Source organism: Mastigoproctus giganteus, chromosome 4 (genome assembly GCF_048544385.1).
Source record: "Mastigoproctus giganteus isolate SK-2022 chromosome 4, ASM4854438v1, whole genome shotgun sequence".
NCBI classification, from domain to species: Eukaryota; Metazoa; Arthropoda; class Arachnida; order Uropygi; family Thelyphonidae; genus Mastigoproctus; species Mastigoproctus giganteus.
In genome coordinates, this window is record NC_143578.1 from 71,225,744 (window position 1) to 71,239,794 (window position 14,051).

The following is a 14,051-nucleotide window of genomic DNA, read 5'->3' on the forward strand; positions in this document are numbered from 1 at the left end:
ATGGTTGCCCACAAGGATTGCGACTCCTCCATGAGCTGGGCCATCCCCAGTTCTATCCTTGCAAATGACAGTAACGTGCATCCTGGGGTCATCATTTGCCCTTAGGTAAGTCTCCTGTATGCAAAAGCAAGATGGTTTGTGCTTTTGCAGGAGTGCCTTGATGTCTTCTGCATTTTGGCGGAATCCACGGCAATTCCATTGTAGGAATTTAGCCATTATTTTGGCTTGGTGGGTCCATCAGGCGGCTTCCGAGGTGCTGAGGGCTTACTTTTATCAGTCTTGGATTTATCTTTTTTGGGGAAGAATGGACGCTGTCCCGTGTCCATTTCCTCCTCCGCAAAGAGTTCCAAGACTGAATCTTCGGGTACCTCCTCCTGCTCAACATCCATCTTTTCTTGGGTACTAGGGGGCACTTCCCCTTTTTTATTCTTTTCTTTCATAGTTACCTTTGGAACTTGTGGAGCATTAGGAGGTACCGATATAGGAGTGGCAGCTGATTGGTCCTACTGCGCAGGTTTTTGAGAACTTAAAAGGTAACGCGCGATGGGAGTGAAAGACTCCGTCAGAGTTCCGTCTGAGTTCCGACGGAGCATCTCCCTGCTACCTTCTGGGCGTAGGTAGGTTTCTTGATATTCAGGGGTTTGACCGATTTCCTTGCCTCCTGGTATGATATATTTAGCTCTGCCTTCAGCCATTGAATTTCTTTTTCTTCTTTCCACCTCTGGCATGCTCGTGAAAAGGCCGGGTGTTCGCCTTCACAGTTAATACAGGTGGGTTTTGCGGCTGAACATGCTGTTGTTTCGTGGTCCTTTGCACCGCATCGAGCGCATGCAAGGACTCCACGGCAGGCCATTTGAGAATGTCCATACTTCTGGCATTTAAAACACCTTAAAGGGTTCGGAACGTATGGACGCACTGAACAGTTGATATATCCAGCTTTAATCTCGTCAGGAGGTTTAGGAGAGTTAAAAGTCAGGATAACGCTCCTGGTTTTAACAATTTTTCCATCCCTTCGCGCAGTAATTCTCTTGACGGCAATGACTCCCTGTGGTTTTAATTCGGAGCAGATTTCCTCCTCGGTTACGTTGAGAAGGTCCCACTCCGAAATGACACGTCTCGATGAATTGAGTGTTCTGTGTGGTGTCACTGTTATAGGGATTCCTCCGATTGATATTGTTCGGAGGAGATGTTCAGATTGCCTGTCATTTTTAGTTTCAATTAAGAGGTCTCCAGAACGAAGCCTCTTAACTGATTTGGGTGAACCTGCTAACCCATCTAACCCTTTTTGAATGAAAAAGGGCGACATTTTACCAATCGGTGTCTCATTGGTAGAATGCATGATTAAGAACCTTGGGACTGGCCCTGATGGTAGTTCGGTTCGCTGCCTCTTTTTAGCAATAATGCTATCTGCTTCACTGTCTAAATTTTCAGATAGGGACCGGGTTGGGGCCCCTGAAGGAGTAAGTTTATCAGGATTCATAGAGGTTTTTTATTTGTTCAGTGCCCGGGCTCCCCACCCACCACGGAGCCCAAAGGGATGCCCACTACCCGGCATGCAATAAATGCGCTCGGGAGTGGGACGCCAGGGCTACCCAGACACTATACCCGCACCGCCGCCAGCCTGAATCCTGTCCCTCGGACCATGAGGGTAGGGGCGTGGCATTGACACGGTTGACCCTCGCAGGCGAGCCTACTAGCCGATTGATCCTAGCCGGGCCTTCCAGGACCACCCGTCTTGTCGAAGCAGGGGCCAAAGTGGTGTATTGAAGCTGGGCCCCTCAACCACCAGGATCCCCCTTTCCGAATTTCCACGGGTCGCAGCGCACGGCAAACACGCCGGATTCCATTGATGTAAGCCTGGAACCTGGGCTGTGGGCGTTGGATCCCAGTGATGCTAGTCTGGAAGTCCAGCAGCGTCACTGGGAGGTCCCCTCACCACGTACAGGTGCCCACGTCGAGGGGCTACAATGGATAAAAGGATGGCTTAGTGGTAGAAGACAGAGAGTGGTAATCAAGGGACACCACTGCTCTTCGTGGACTAGTGTTATTAGTGGAGTCCCCCAGGGGTCAGTGCTGGGCTCATTGTTGTTTTCTGTATTTATCAATGATATTGATGAAGGTATATCAGTGTTAATGTCCAAGTTTCTAGACGATACAAGGTTAGCAGAGTTGTTAATGACAGTAATGTTAGTATACTACTGCAACAGGCTCTAAAAAGGTTGAGCAGATGGGCTGAGAGGTGGCAACTGTAGTTTAACATTGACAAATGTAAAGTAATGCATATGGGTAGCAGTAACCCCAGAGTAAAGTACCAACTGCGTGGTACTACACTTAGGGTAGCAGAGAATGAAAAGGACCTGGGGGTAACTGTGCAGTCATATATGAAGTTTTCTAAGCAGTTTAGACAGGCTGCAAGAGTAGCTCATGGGGTCTTGTCAATGATGTACAGGAATTTTGCTAGCAAGGATAAGGAGGTGATTGTCCTCTTGTAAAAGGAAATGGTCAGGTCATACCTTGAGTACTGCTACAGGTGTATAGGCCTCGTTTTAGGAAGGATGTAGGCGACGGGGCTAGCAGGGTGCATAAAGTGCCTGCCTGGCAACCCAAAGGTCGCAGTTTCGAATCCCGCCTCAGGCTTGGACATCACAATGGTGCCTCACTATCCAGTTGGATCTCACGGCCACAATACATGAAGGAAGAAGGAAAAAACTGGTTCCTTCATGAACTGCTCACATCATACAATAAAAAAAAAAAAAAGGGACGTAGAGCTGCTGAAACAAGTACAGAGAACGGCAACAAGATTGGTGAGTGGAACAAAGGGTTGGTGTTACCAAGAAAGGCTTAAGTTCTGCAAATTGCAGCTTCTGGAGACCAGGCACCTGCAAGGTGATATGACTAAGGTGTGTAAGGCCTTGAATGGTTTAAACAAGCTTAATTCTGATGGGATTCTTCCTCTTGCTCAGATTACTCACGTGAGGGGACATAAATTCAAACTGAGGGAAGACAATTGTAGAATAGATGTGCAGAAATCTGCCTTTAGCCAGCAGGCAGTTGATAGTTGGAACAAACTTCTATCTGTTGTAGTAGAGGTCAAAAACTTAAATAAGTTCAAGGATGCACTAGACAAGCATTTGGAGTGAATGGATGGGTGAAATGGGAAGGGGTTTTTTTTTTTTTTTTTGGCTGATGCTATATAAGTTTGCTTTCTTGCATCACATCCCTCTACTAATGCTATTGCTAGATTATAAAAGAGTCCTAATTCATTAACATTAAAAATATCACACTTTCTATATTGCTTGATCAAAACATGTAGTTCCTTTTTTCTCCACTCAGCAACTTGTAACATATTCACACTAGAAGATTCTCCTCTAAATATTTTGTAAACTAAACCATATTTATTCTTAAATCTATCAATCCACCCATCGGAAGGAATGAAATCCACTTCAAACCTATCAGCAATTTCAATACCCTTCTCTCTCAATACATTGCCATTAACTGGAACATTTGCAGCAGATATCTGCTTGAACCAAACCACTAATGCCTTCTCCACATCTCCATTTTTTCCAGTTTGGCTCCTTTTAACTTTACATGAAACATTAAGGTTATTTGATTCAATACTTCTTTTTGTGACATAATTTCATTTACTGTAGAAATTGGCATATTAAGATTTTTTTGCCACCTCGACTCATGTGCAAGAGGGATTAGATTCCACCGTTTTTATGACATCAAGTTTTTCTTTTAATGTCAAAGCCTTTCTTTTTATTCCTTTTGAGTTCATCCTTCCAAATTATAAAATTATAAAATAGTATAATTAATAATTAATTATTTGTACCATTAAAATAAAACTGCCAAGGAGGAATGAATAATTAGAGCTGATACGGTAGATAGACAAAAATACGGTTATTCTTTAAAGAATTACCAAAAATTCTAATGGTAATCTACAGAAATAAAATTAATAAAGTACAGTATTATAAGTTCGGCTTTCATATACCTTAAAAGGTCACAATTAAAATAAGAACGATTCACTAAGTAATTCAGAACCGTGAGAACTTAACGACAAACACTTCACAGCGAAGAAATAAAAAAAATAATAAAGGTCGACACATGAATAAATAAAGAATTTCTATATTTAAAAAATGTATTAAGTGGGAAAACATCATTATAATAATACACCGTGTATTCTTTATCACAGACTTTTTATGCGGGAAAACCTTTTACCCGGAAAACTTCTGCGGGAATTTCTTATCCAGGTTCTACTATATATACAGGGTGGACACAAATTAGTTGGGCAATTTAGTAACTGAATAATTTGCGAAATATTAATTGTAAGGTACCAGTTCAATGGCAGAAGAGTAGTATTGTATCCTAAGCTTGCAGATAGATGGTGCTAGGTATCCACGTATGTGTTTCAAGTCCACGTATCAGTGAGATGTAGTTCGTGGTTGTTTATCATTCTTTCTGTGTTCTCGTAACGATGGAGACATATAACGGCGCTGAAAAAGCAAAATGCTGTCTGTGGTTACATGAAACTCATTCCGCTGTGCAAGTGCAACGAAATTTTGGTTGAGAATACCAGAAAAGTGCCCCGAAAAGAGACACTATTGTAGCATGGTATAAGCGATTCACCGAAACGGGATGTGTGGCTCATAGGCTTAGTGGGCAAGGCAGACCTAAAATTAAAGATGAGACGGTTGACGCAGTGAGAGATTCATTTTTGAGAAGTCCGACAAAATGTACAGCACGAGCTAGTTTACAGCTGGGAATTCCTAAATCAACAGTTAACAAAATCCTGCAAAAACGTCTGATGTTCAGACCTTACAAATTGCAAATTGTTCAAGCTCTTAAGCCCATGGACCTGTCAAAGAGAGAAAATTTTTGCACCGATATGTTAGAGCGCATGGAAAGGGATGTTGATTTCTTGTCACAGTTAGTTTTCAGAAACATATGGCAACTTTTCATTTGAGTGGCAAAGTGAATAGACATAATTTCAGGATTTGGGGATCAGAAAATCCTCATGCCACCTTAGACCATGAAAGGGATACTCCCAAGGTAAATGTGTTTTGTGCTGTAAGTTGTTCTAATGTTTTTGGGACATTCTTCTTTGCTGAAAAAACTGTTACGGGAATCATATACCTGGACATGCTTCAGATTTACCTTATGCCAATCCTGAAGGAAACAATGCATGGAGGTTCCATTTTCCAACAAGATGGCGCACCCTGTCACTTCCACATAGCGGTTACTTCTTACCTCAGTTGTTGTTTGTTTGTTATTTGGTTTTTAGGAGCATTAGCAACTAAGGCCATATTGCTCCGGGATATGCCGTGGTCATTCCCTGACCTTTCCGCATCCTCTGTATTTGGTGGTGACAGGCTCAAACCCAGGTCTAATCAAGAAGTGTGTGCTACGCACTGCTTACCTCAGTGCTGAAGTACCAGTTTGGATTGGTCGCGGAGATGATCCATGGCCACCATGATCATCAGACCTTTCACCCCTAGATTTCAGTGTATGGGGTTTTGTAAAAAAATCAGGTTTACAGTCCGCCGCTTCCGACATCCATTCCTGAATTGAAATCACGAATCAGCACTGCACTTGGTTTGATTGACGTGAACATGCTCAGAAACATATGGCAAGAACTGATTTACCGATGGGACATTTGCAGAGTAATGAAGGGCAGCCACATCAAACATTTGCGAAAAAGGTAAACTTTATGTGTTTCACTATCTTATAATCATGTGTACTCTCATGTTTGGCTGTATACCTATGCATAATAAACCATTTATTTTGCCCGACTAATTTATGTACACCCTGTATATAACATAGCAGCTTTTTCCTTTTACATGTTTTTTTTCTTTTTATATACTATATTGTTTATGTAATATATAAACAATATATTACACAAAAGGAAAAAGACGGTGGTGAAAACAAAAAAAGGGAGATTTACAGAGAACGGCCAATGACAAACAGAAGGTACCCAACAACCATAATGAACATAAGTGATATAAGTAACAGAGAGAAGAAATATAGAAAAAGGAGTAAAGACATAAGTAATAGAGTAAAGAAATATAAGAATACAGAAAAGAGTAGAGTAACAAGAGTAAAGAAACGAAAGAAATTACACTATATAAAAAAAATTTAAATATACATAAATATACAAATAAAAATAAATCAATTTTCATTTTTACTTGTACAGTAAACACCCACTATTCGCAGTATCTGTATTCGCGGTCGCTGATTTAATATAAAATGAAATCTAAAAAAAATGTGAATTTTAAATCGCCGCGAACATTTTCCGCCATAAAAAAACATGGGCATGGCTAAAATCATCTTTCCCGGTCAAAACAGAGCTCAGTGGGTGGGGGGAGAAGGGTGACAAAATTGCAAGCGTGGATGTTTCTCGCTAATCCTTGTTCAGTATGTGCTATGCGCTTGTCATGGAAGGTTTCGTCGTTTGCTTTTAATTTATATGCTTATAAATTGAATAAGGGGGCTTAGAGGGGAACAGGTATCCTGTGTGTTATCAGACACTCAGCCTAAAACACTGATGGATCCAATATCTCTCTATTACAGAAGATTTAGGAGAAGTCCGGTTGGCCTGCCTCCCTAAAATCCACTCATGCACACCTTCTCGATGGTAAGCCCTGTTACATCACTTAGATGGCAACGAACATGTAGAGTGGTTCTCTTCAAGACGCCTGGTCAGCGTGAAGAGGAAAAGACCAAACCCTCCAGCAATGAGAGCACAACAATACAAATGGCCCTCAGTCCCCAGCAGCTTTCACTCTCCCTCTTACGGCAGCGAGAGGATCAGAGTGGAAGCAGAGGGTGCTAAGAATCTCTGGGTACGACCAGGCTGCCATGCACGGAAATTGAACTTGGCCTGTTATAACGTACGATCACTCATTGGTGAAGACAGGATATTAGAGCTGGAAAAGGAATTAGAAAATGTGAATTGGAATATCATCGGTTTGGCTGAAACAAGAAGAAGAAATGAATTACTTATAAGTTTATCAAGTGGAAATCTGCTGTACACCAATGGAAACAGTGAAAGGAGTGAAGGTGGAGTTGGGTTTCTGGTCCATAAAGATTTTAAAAACAACATTTTGGAATTCAAAAGTACATCACCAAGGGTGTCAAGACTAATACTCAAGATTTCTAAGAGGTACAAGCTAAAGATTATAATGATTTATGCACCAACATCGAGCCATGATGATGAAGAGGTTGAAGAAATGTACACTGAAATTGAGTCTTCTAGATGAGCAGAAAACCCACTACACTATTATTATGGGGGACTTCAATGCTAAGGTTGGAAAAAGGCAAAACAGCGCAGAAAGAGGAACTATAGGAAATTTTGGAATTGGTGAAAGAAATAAAAGAGGTGAAAGACTTGTGGAATTTGCAGAATCTCAAGGAATGTCAGTAATGAACACTTTTTTCAAGAAAAGGGTGAACAGAAAGTGGACATGGAAGAGTCCAAATGGATTAACAACTAATGAAATCGACTTCATCCTCACTAACAGAAGATATATTGTGAATGATGTTACCGTCCTGAATAAGGTAAATGTTGGAAGTGATCACAGAATGGTAAGATGTACACTTGATATAGATGTAGGAAAGGAAAGGAAAAAACTGACTCGAGTAAATAATACAAAGGTCTTTGAAATAACAGAGGAGGAGAAAAAGCAGTATGTACTGGAACTTAAGAACAAGTTTGAGCTTCTGCAGACTGCTCAGGACCAAGATATCGACGAGGAATATTACAACTTTCTGAAAGTGATAAAGCCCAAGAAACCTATAGGGAAACAGAAATCCAAAGAATAAAAAACTAGTCAAGAAACACTTGTCATGATGAACCAAAGACGACAAATGAAGAGCAAGAAAAACACTGACAGGGAGAAAATTGAGTATACTGAGTTATGCAAAGCCATTAGAAAGAGACTCAGAGAGGACATAAGAAGATTTAACACAAGAAAAGTAGAACAAGCATTAAGGGAAAACAAAGGATTTAAATCAGCAGCCATGAGCAGTAATACAGAAAGACAAATGATACTGAAACTGAAGAATAGTGATGGTGTACTTATAAACAGCAGAGAAGGCATAATTCAAATAACAGAAGACTACTATAGAGAATTATACAAGGAGCGAGGGAATGATACCAGCAGTGGGGAAGATGGATTGCAAAGTAGCAACACATACAACATACCCGATATTCTTCCTGATGAGGTAGAACATGCATTGAAGAAAATGAAGAATCGGAAAGCCCCGGGGGGAGATGAAGTTACTGTAGAGTTGTTAAAATTGGGAGGAAGAGACATAACACAAAAACTGGCAAGGCTCTTCACAAAGTGCATTAGAAAAGATGTGATGCCTAAGCAGTGGAATAATGCAATCATAGTTTTGCTGCATAAGAAAGGAGATAAATCAGAAATTGGAAATTATAGACCAATTAGCTTGTTATCCCATATCTACAAGTTGTTCACAAGGGTCATTACTAACAGATTAGAGAGAATACTTGATGAGAATCAACCGAAAGAGCAAGCTGGCTTTAGGACAGGATTCTCAACTATGGATCACCTTCACGTAATATCACAGCTGATGGAGAAAGCAAATGAATATAAAACACCATTATGCCTGGCATTTGTGGATTATGAAAAGGCATTTGACTCCATACAGCATAAGGCAATGTTTCGGGCACTGGAAAGACAAGGCATAGATACTCCATATATTATGATTTTGAAGAAAATATATGAGAGTGCTACATCCTTTATTAGACTAGACAAAGACAGTAGCAAATTTAAAATCGAGAAAGGAATTCGACAAGGAGACACAATATCTCCGAAGCTGTTTACTGCTGCCCTTGAGGAAGCTTTCAGAAGATTAGACTGGTCGCAGAAAAGAGTCAATGTGAACGGAGAGTACCTAAACCATTTACGATTTGCAGGTGACATTGTGGTCATAAGCCACGATCCCAAAGAATTAGAGGAAAATCTTAATCAGTTATGCACAGTTAGTAAGGATTTTGGACTAAAGATGAATATGGCTAAAACAAAAGTAATGATGAACAAGTATGCCACGGAAAGGGAAATAATGATTGAAGGAGCAGTAATTGAAAAGGTGGAGTCATATACTTATCTGGGACAAGTTATTAGCTGTAATAATGATAAATGGCTGGAAGTCAAGAGAAGAATAAATTTTGGATGGATAGCATTCAGGAAATATAGTCACATACTGAAGAGCAATATCCCAGTTTGTCTGAAACGTAAAATAATGAATCAATGTATACTCCCCACCATGACTTATGGAAGTGAAACTTGGGCACTCACCAAAAGAATGGAAGAGAAGCTAAGAACTACACAGCGAAGAATGGAACGAATTATATTGGGAATCAGACTGTTAGATAAGAAGAGAAACATATGGATTAGGCAGCAAACTCAAGTAAAGGACATTCTTATCAAAACTAAAGAACTAAAATGGTCTTGGGCAGGACACATAGCTCGAAGACATGATGACAGATGGACTAAGAAAATAACAGAATTGTACACAAGAGGAGCTAGAAGAAAACCTGGAAGACAAAGGCGGAGATGGATAGATGAAATTCATGAGTTTTTGAGTAGTAAATGGATGGCCAGTGCTCAAAACAGAAGGAACTGGAAAGTTGCTGGAGAGGCCTTCATCCTGCAGTGGATTGAAAATGGCTGATGATGATGATGAAATTGAATAAATTTATCAATTTATGAATTGATATGCTTACAAAAGTGAAAAATCTACCATTTTGCAGTGTGTTAGGGTAAACAGACTTTTCGAGTGTGTTAACGGAAGAAAGTGACTTTATTGTGGACAAATTCTTTCCTAACCCCTACAAAAATATGGCTACGAATAACAAGGGAATTGTGAAAAGATCAAAGAAGGTGATGACATTAGCGAGTAAAATTCAGTTATTAGACAAAATTTCTAATGGTGAAAGTGTCTCGTCAGTGGCAAAACATTATAAAATCAATAAGTCAACAATACGATCAATCAAGAAATCAGAAGAAAAAATCCGCCATAGTGTCCGTGAAAATGCGGTAATTGCTTCAAAAATTTGCTCTGTAACTTGTGATGTTAAATTAGAAAAAATGGAAAAGGCTTTAAATCTGTGGATAGAAGACCGAACTCAAAATAAAATTCTCCTTTTCGTCAGTCATGAAAAGGCAAAACACCTTTTTCAACAGTTTAGCGAAACTGGTGATAGAACTGGTGGGATAAGTTTTTTAGCTATAGCAAAGGCACTGGATTGAAAGATTTGTTTGAATTTTCTAATAAATATTACATTTAATATTAAATTGTTTCTTATTTTCATTTCGGTGCCTTATGCTTGCATTTCAGTATGTACTGTCTATGTACATAGTCATATTATGAAGGTACATAATACATACATAGACAAAATTTTAGACTAGTTTTTCTTATTTCAAACTTTGGAACGGAACCCCTTTATTACTATGGGAGCCATACCTCAGTATTCGTGTTTTCGGTATTCACAGCATTTCTCAGGAACGTAACCCCCGCGAATAGCGGGGGTTTACTGTATATTTATGTATATTTACATTTTTTTACATATATAATGTAATTTCTTTCATTTCTTTATTCTTTTAACTCTTTTTCTGTATTTATATATTTCTTCCCTCTACTTAATATCACTTACATGTACAGGGTGTCTATAAATTATTTACCTGATTATGAAGCTCAGTTAAAATTTTATTGTAATAAGTATGTGAAAATGGTTTGCTGCAGTCATCAAAGCAAATTCAATGAGTTTTTTTTCTCATGCAGTTGGCAGCCTTGATCCAAGAAAGCATTGCTACAGTACAGCATTAAAATGGCAATGATGCAAGAGAAAGCAATGTGCATGTTGTGGTGATACCAAACCTCGAATTAAAATAAAACAAAAAATGTGCAAAATAAGAAGAATTTAGCTATACAAGGAAAATTTCCTCTACAAAGTCACCACACAAACCTGACAGCCATAGTCTGATTACAAGTTTAATCTGGTATAATCTGTTTTTACTCTGTCCATGCTATGAACTGTAACAACTAGAATACACCTTTCATATTACTTTTTGGTAATCTATATAGGAAACTGTGGGAAAAGGTTATTCAGGATAATTGCTGATTTGGCTGCAATGTCAGCAAAATCATCTCCTCTTATCCAAAAGTGAGCTAGCATTCAGCATAATCAGATATCAAATTTGGATTAAAGAAGAGAGTATAGCATCTGCTGTACATGGGCCAGGACCAGATGATGATCATATCTCATAGCAGATAAATCCTACAAAGCATTTAAAGAATCAGTATATAGACTATAAATTATTTAAGGGCAAAGGCCTCATGCTACAAGGTAGAATGACTAACAGGTAGGTTAGTGCAAAAGCATCATTTTAACGTAGCCATCTACCAAAGTAGTTAAATTAATTAATTAAATTGGCATTGTTTTGGTTATATCTCATATATTGTAAATGCCTTCACAACGAGTTGCCATGGTATTGTACTACCTTGAATAAATAACACTTCACCAGTGGAGAAGACTACTGTTATTTATTCTCAGCGGTTTGATTTTTTTTTTTTTGATTTGGTAGTTGTTGGCGCATCGGCTTCTGTGGCCATATTGCACCTCCCAAGGTTTTTGCAGTACTTTGATCCAAGCCCGAGGCGGGAATCGAACCCGCGACCTTTGGGTTGCCGGGCAGGTACTTTACCCACTCGGCTAGCCCGGTCGGCTATTCTCAGCGGATACCACTACCCAGATGGCACCATTTCAAAGCTTGTTGGATTCTCTTCGGTGGGTGGGCAGGTACCCTGGTGTTGCAATAGTGACAACCCAGTTATGAAGTATAACTTCACAATATGAGAGATGCCTGATAGTATGCAGTGATATAGACCATAAATTATTTAAGGGCAAAGGTCTCATGCTATGAGGTAGAATGACTAACATGTAGGTTAGTGTAAAAGCATCATTTTAACGTAGCCATCTTACCAAAGTAATTAAATTAATTAATTAATTTGGCATCGTTTTGGTTTATGTTACTTTGGTAAATGGCTACATTAAAATGATGCTTTAATGATGATGCTTTTTCACTACCTTGAAATATCCCTGCAATCATAATACCGTACAGGTTTTAAATACAAATTTTTATAAAATTCTGATTTTATTTTTGACAATAACTTTACTGTAATATTGAGAAAGTTAATTTTTTCCAAAATTTCAAAATCCAATGATAAAATTGACTCCACAGAGCCCACTGACACTGAAAATTCACCATAGGAAATTCACCCACATGCAACAAGGTCACTCACGAAAGGGTTAACTAAAACTTATGCAGTAAATAAATTTTTGTACAACTTAAAATTAATAAAACAGTCAGTTTAAATACTTACCCATGATTAATTTTGTAAGTGTCCTTGAAATACAACAGAAAGGTTGCAATGCAATACAGGCAATCCAAAATTTCATGTACTGAACAGCCTGCACAATGTAAAATATGACGTATATCCCAAACTGTTTGTGATAATAACACCAAAACAGTTATAATACACCAAACATTTGACTTCTGAAAAAGAAAAGAGGCAGGGGCTAAAACTTTCCATAAGCAATGATCTCTTAAAATAAAATGTTTCCTGATAATTATATTTTGAACTCAAATATATTAAAATTATCAAACAGATTTTATATTTTTCAAAAATAAGTTGTTTTCCACAATTATTTATGGAGATTCTACCAGGCAGTCCAAAATTTATGCCCTTATGGGGATTCACTAAAAGAGAGAGGTTTAATTCTCAGTTTGAATTATATATTGATGGAAAACAGATTTCAGTGATTTTATATAATATATAGTTTATACATTTAGCTCTGCCTTGGTTTTGCTCATGCTGCCTTTGATTGCTTTCCATTTTTTTCGCTTCACCACATCTCTCTCTCTCTCTCTCTCTCTCTCTGCCACCTTCTCTTCTTTTCAACATTTTTTACTACATTTTTATGCTACATTTTTTTGCTACAATTTTTTGCTACACTTTTATGACTTCTAAATTTTCACTTAACACCCAGAGCATCAAACTTTGCAGCAGCTGTTTTTTGCAAATTACATAATGTTATTTACCTTATTTCTTGCAATACGTGTATGATTATATATGTTGGATAAACTAGTAATAAATTACACCTAAGATTTACATAGATCAGACATAAACATCTACAGTAAAAATAAAAATAAAACTAATAATAATATTTAACATGAAACTGAATATCACCTCTTTCAATTCCATAGTTTTACCAATATATATATATATATTCACGAGTTCATCATGAATTCACAAATTCATGATACTGCCTTACATATAAGTCAAGAGGTACTTTTTATGTTAAAATTTTAAACTCTTTATCCATATGGACTTAACAACAAATTTAATCATAAATTTATTATTAATCAATTATCAGATACTTGTATATGTGAAAAATTTTATATGGTTAAATTTCTTATCAGATGACAAAATAATAGATATATAATAAATCCAAGGACAAAATTAAAAACAAAAACATTAATCTAAATTGGACAATTTTGCTTATGTGCTCAGTGAATAGAACAATAATTATACAGATTTGCATTCTATACATAATATACTTTTTAGTATTACCCACAGCATACGTAAAGCCCTACTTAGTTTCATCTATACTTTCAACTTTAAGTCTATCCATCGTTTTCATCTTATTAATGATATTTGTAAATTTACACTAAAATCTCAGCATTGTAATCTTCAACACGCACAGTATAATTTTTCTTGAAATTTCAATATAAATTTATAGATTATATCAATATTAACAAATGTATTAATTCACACAATAATTGTTTGCCCATTACTAGCCAAAATATTCATATTAAAATTAGTTTAAAATTAAAATCATATTAAAAAATATAAATACTCTAATAAACCTTTGGCTTAATAGTCTATAATTATAAAACTATAGCAAATAATTTATGTAGTAACACCTATGATTTGGACAACAAAATTTGCAAACAATAAAATTT

At 37.6% G+C, this 14,051-nt stretch overlaps 1 protein-coding gene across 1 annotated transcript in view; it reads right to left on the bottom strand.

Annotated features, from left to right (window-relative positions):
• The window catches only part of LOC150086824 (F-box DNA helicase 1-like), a 501,907-nt gene that overhangs the window by 392,048 nt on the left and 95,808 nt on the right, over positions 1–14,051 (bottom strand). Inside the window, exon 5 of the mRNA XM_090371598.1 lies at positions 12,409–12,581. Coding sequence (XP_090227724.1) covers positions 12,409–12,581 — 173 coding nt within the window. The remainder of the gene's footprint in view (positions 1–12,408; positions 12,582–14,051) is intronic.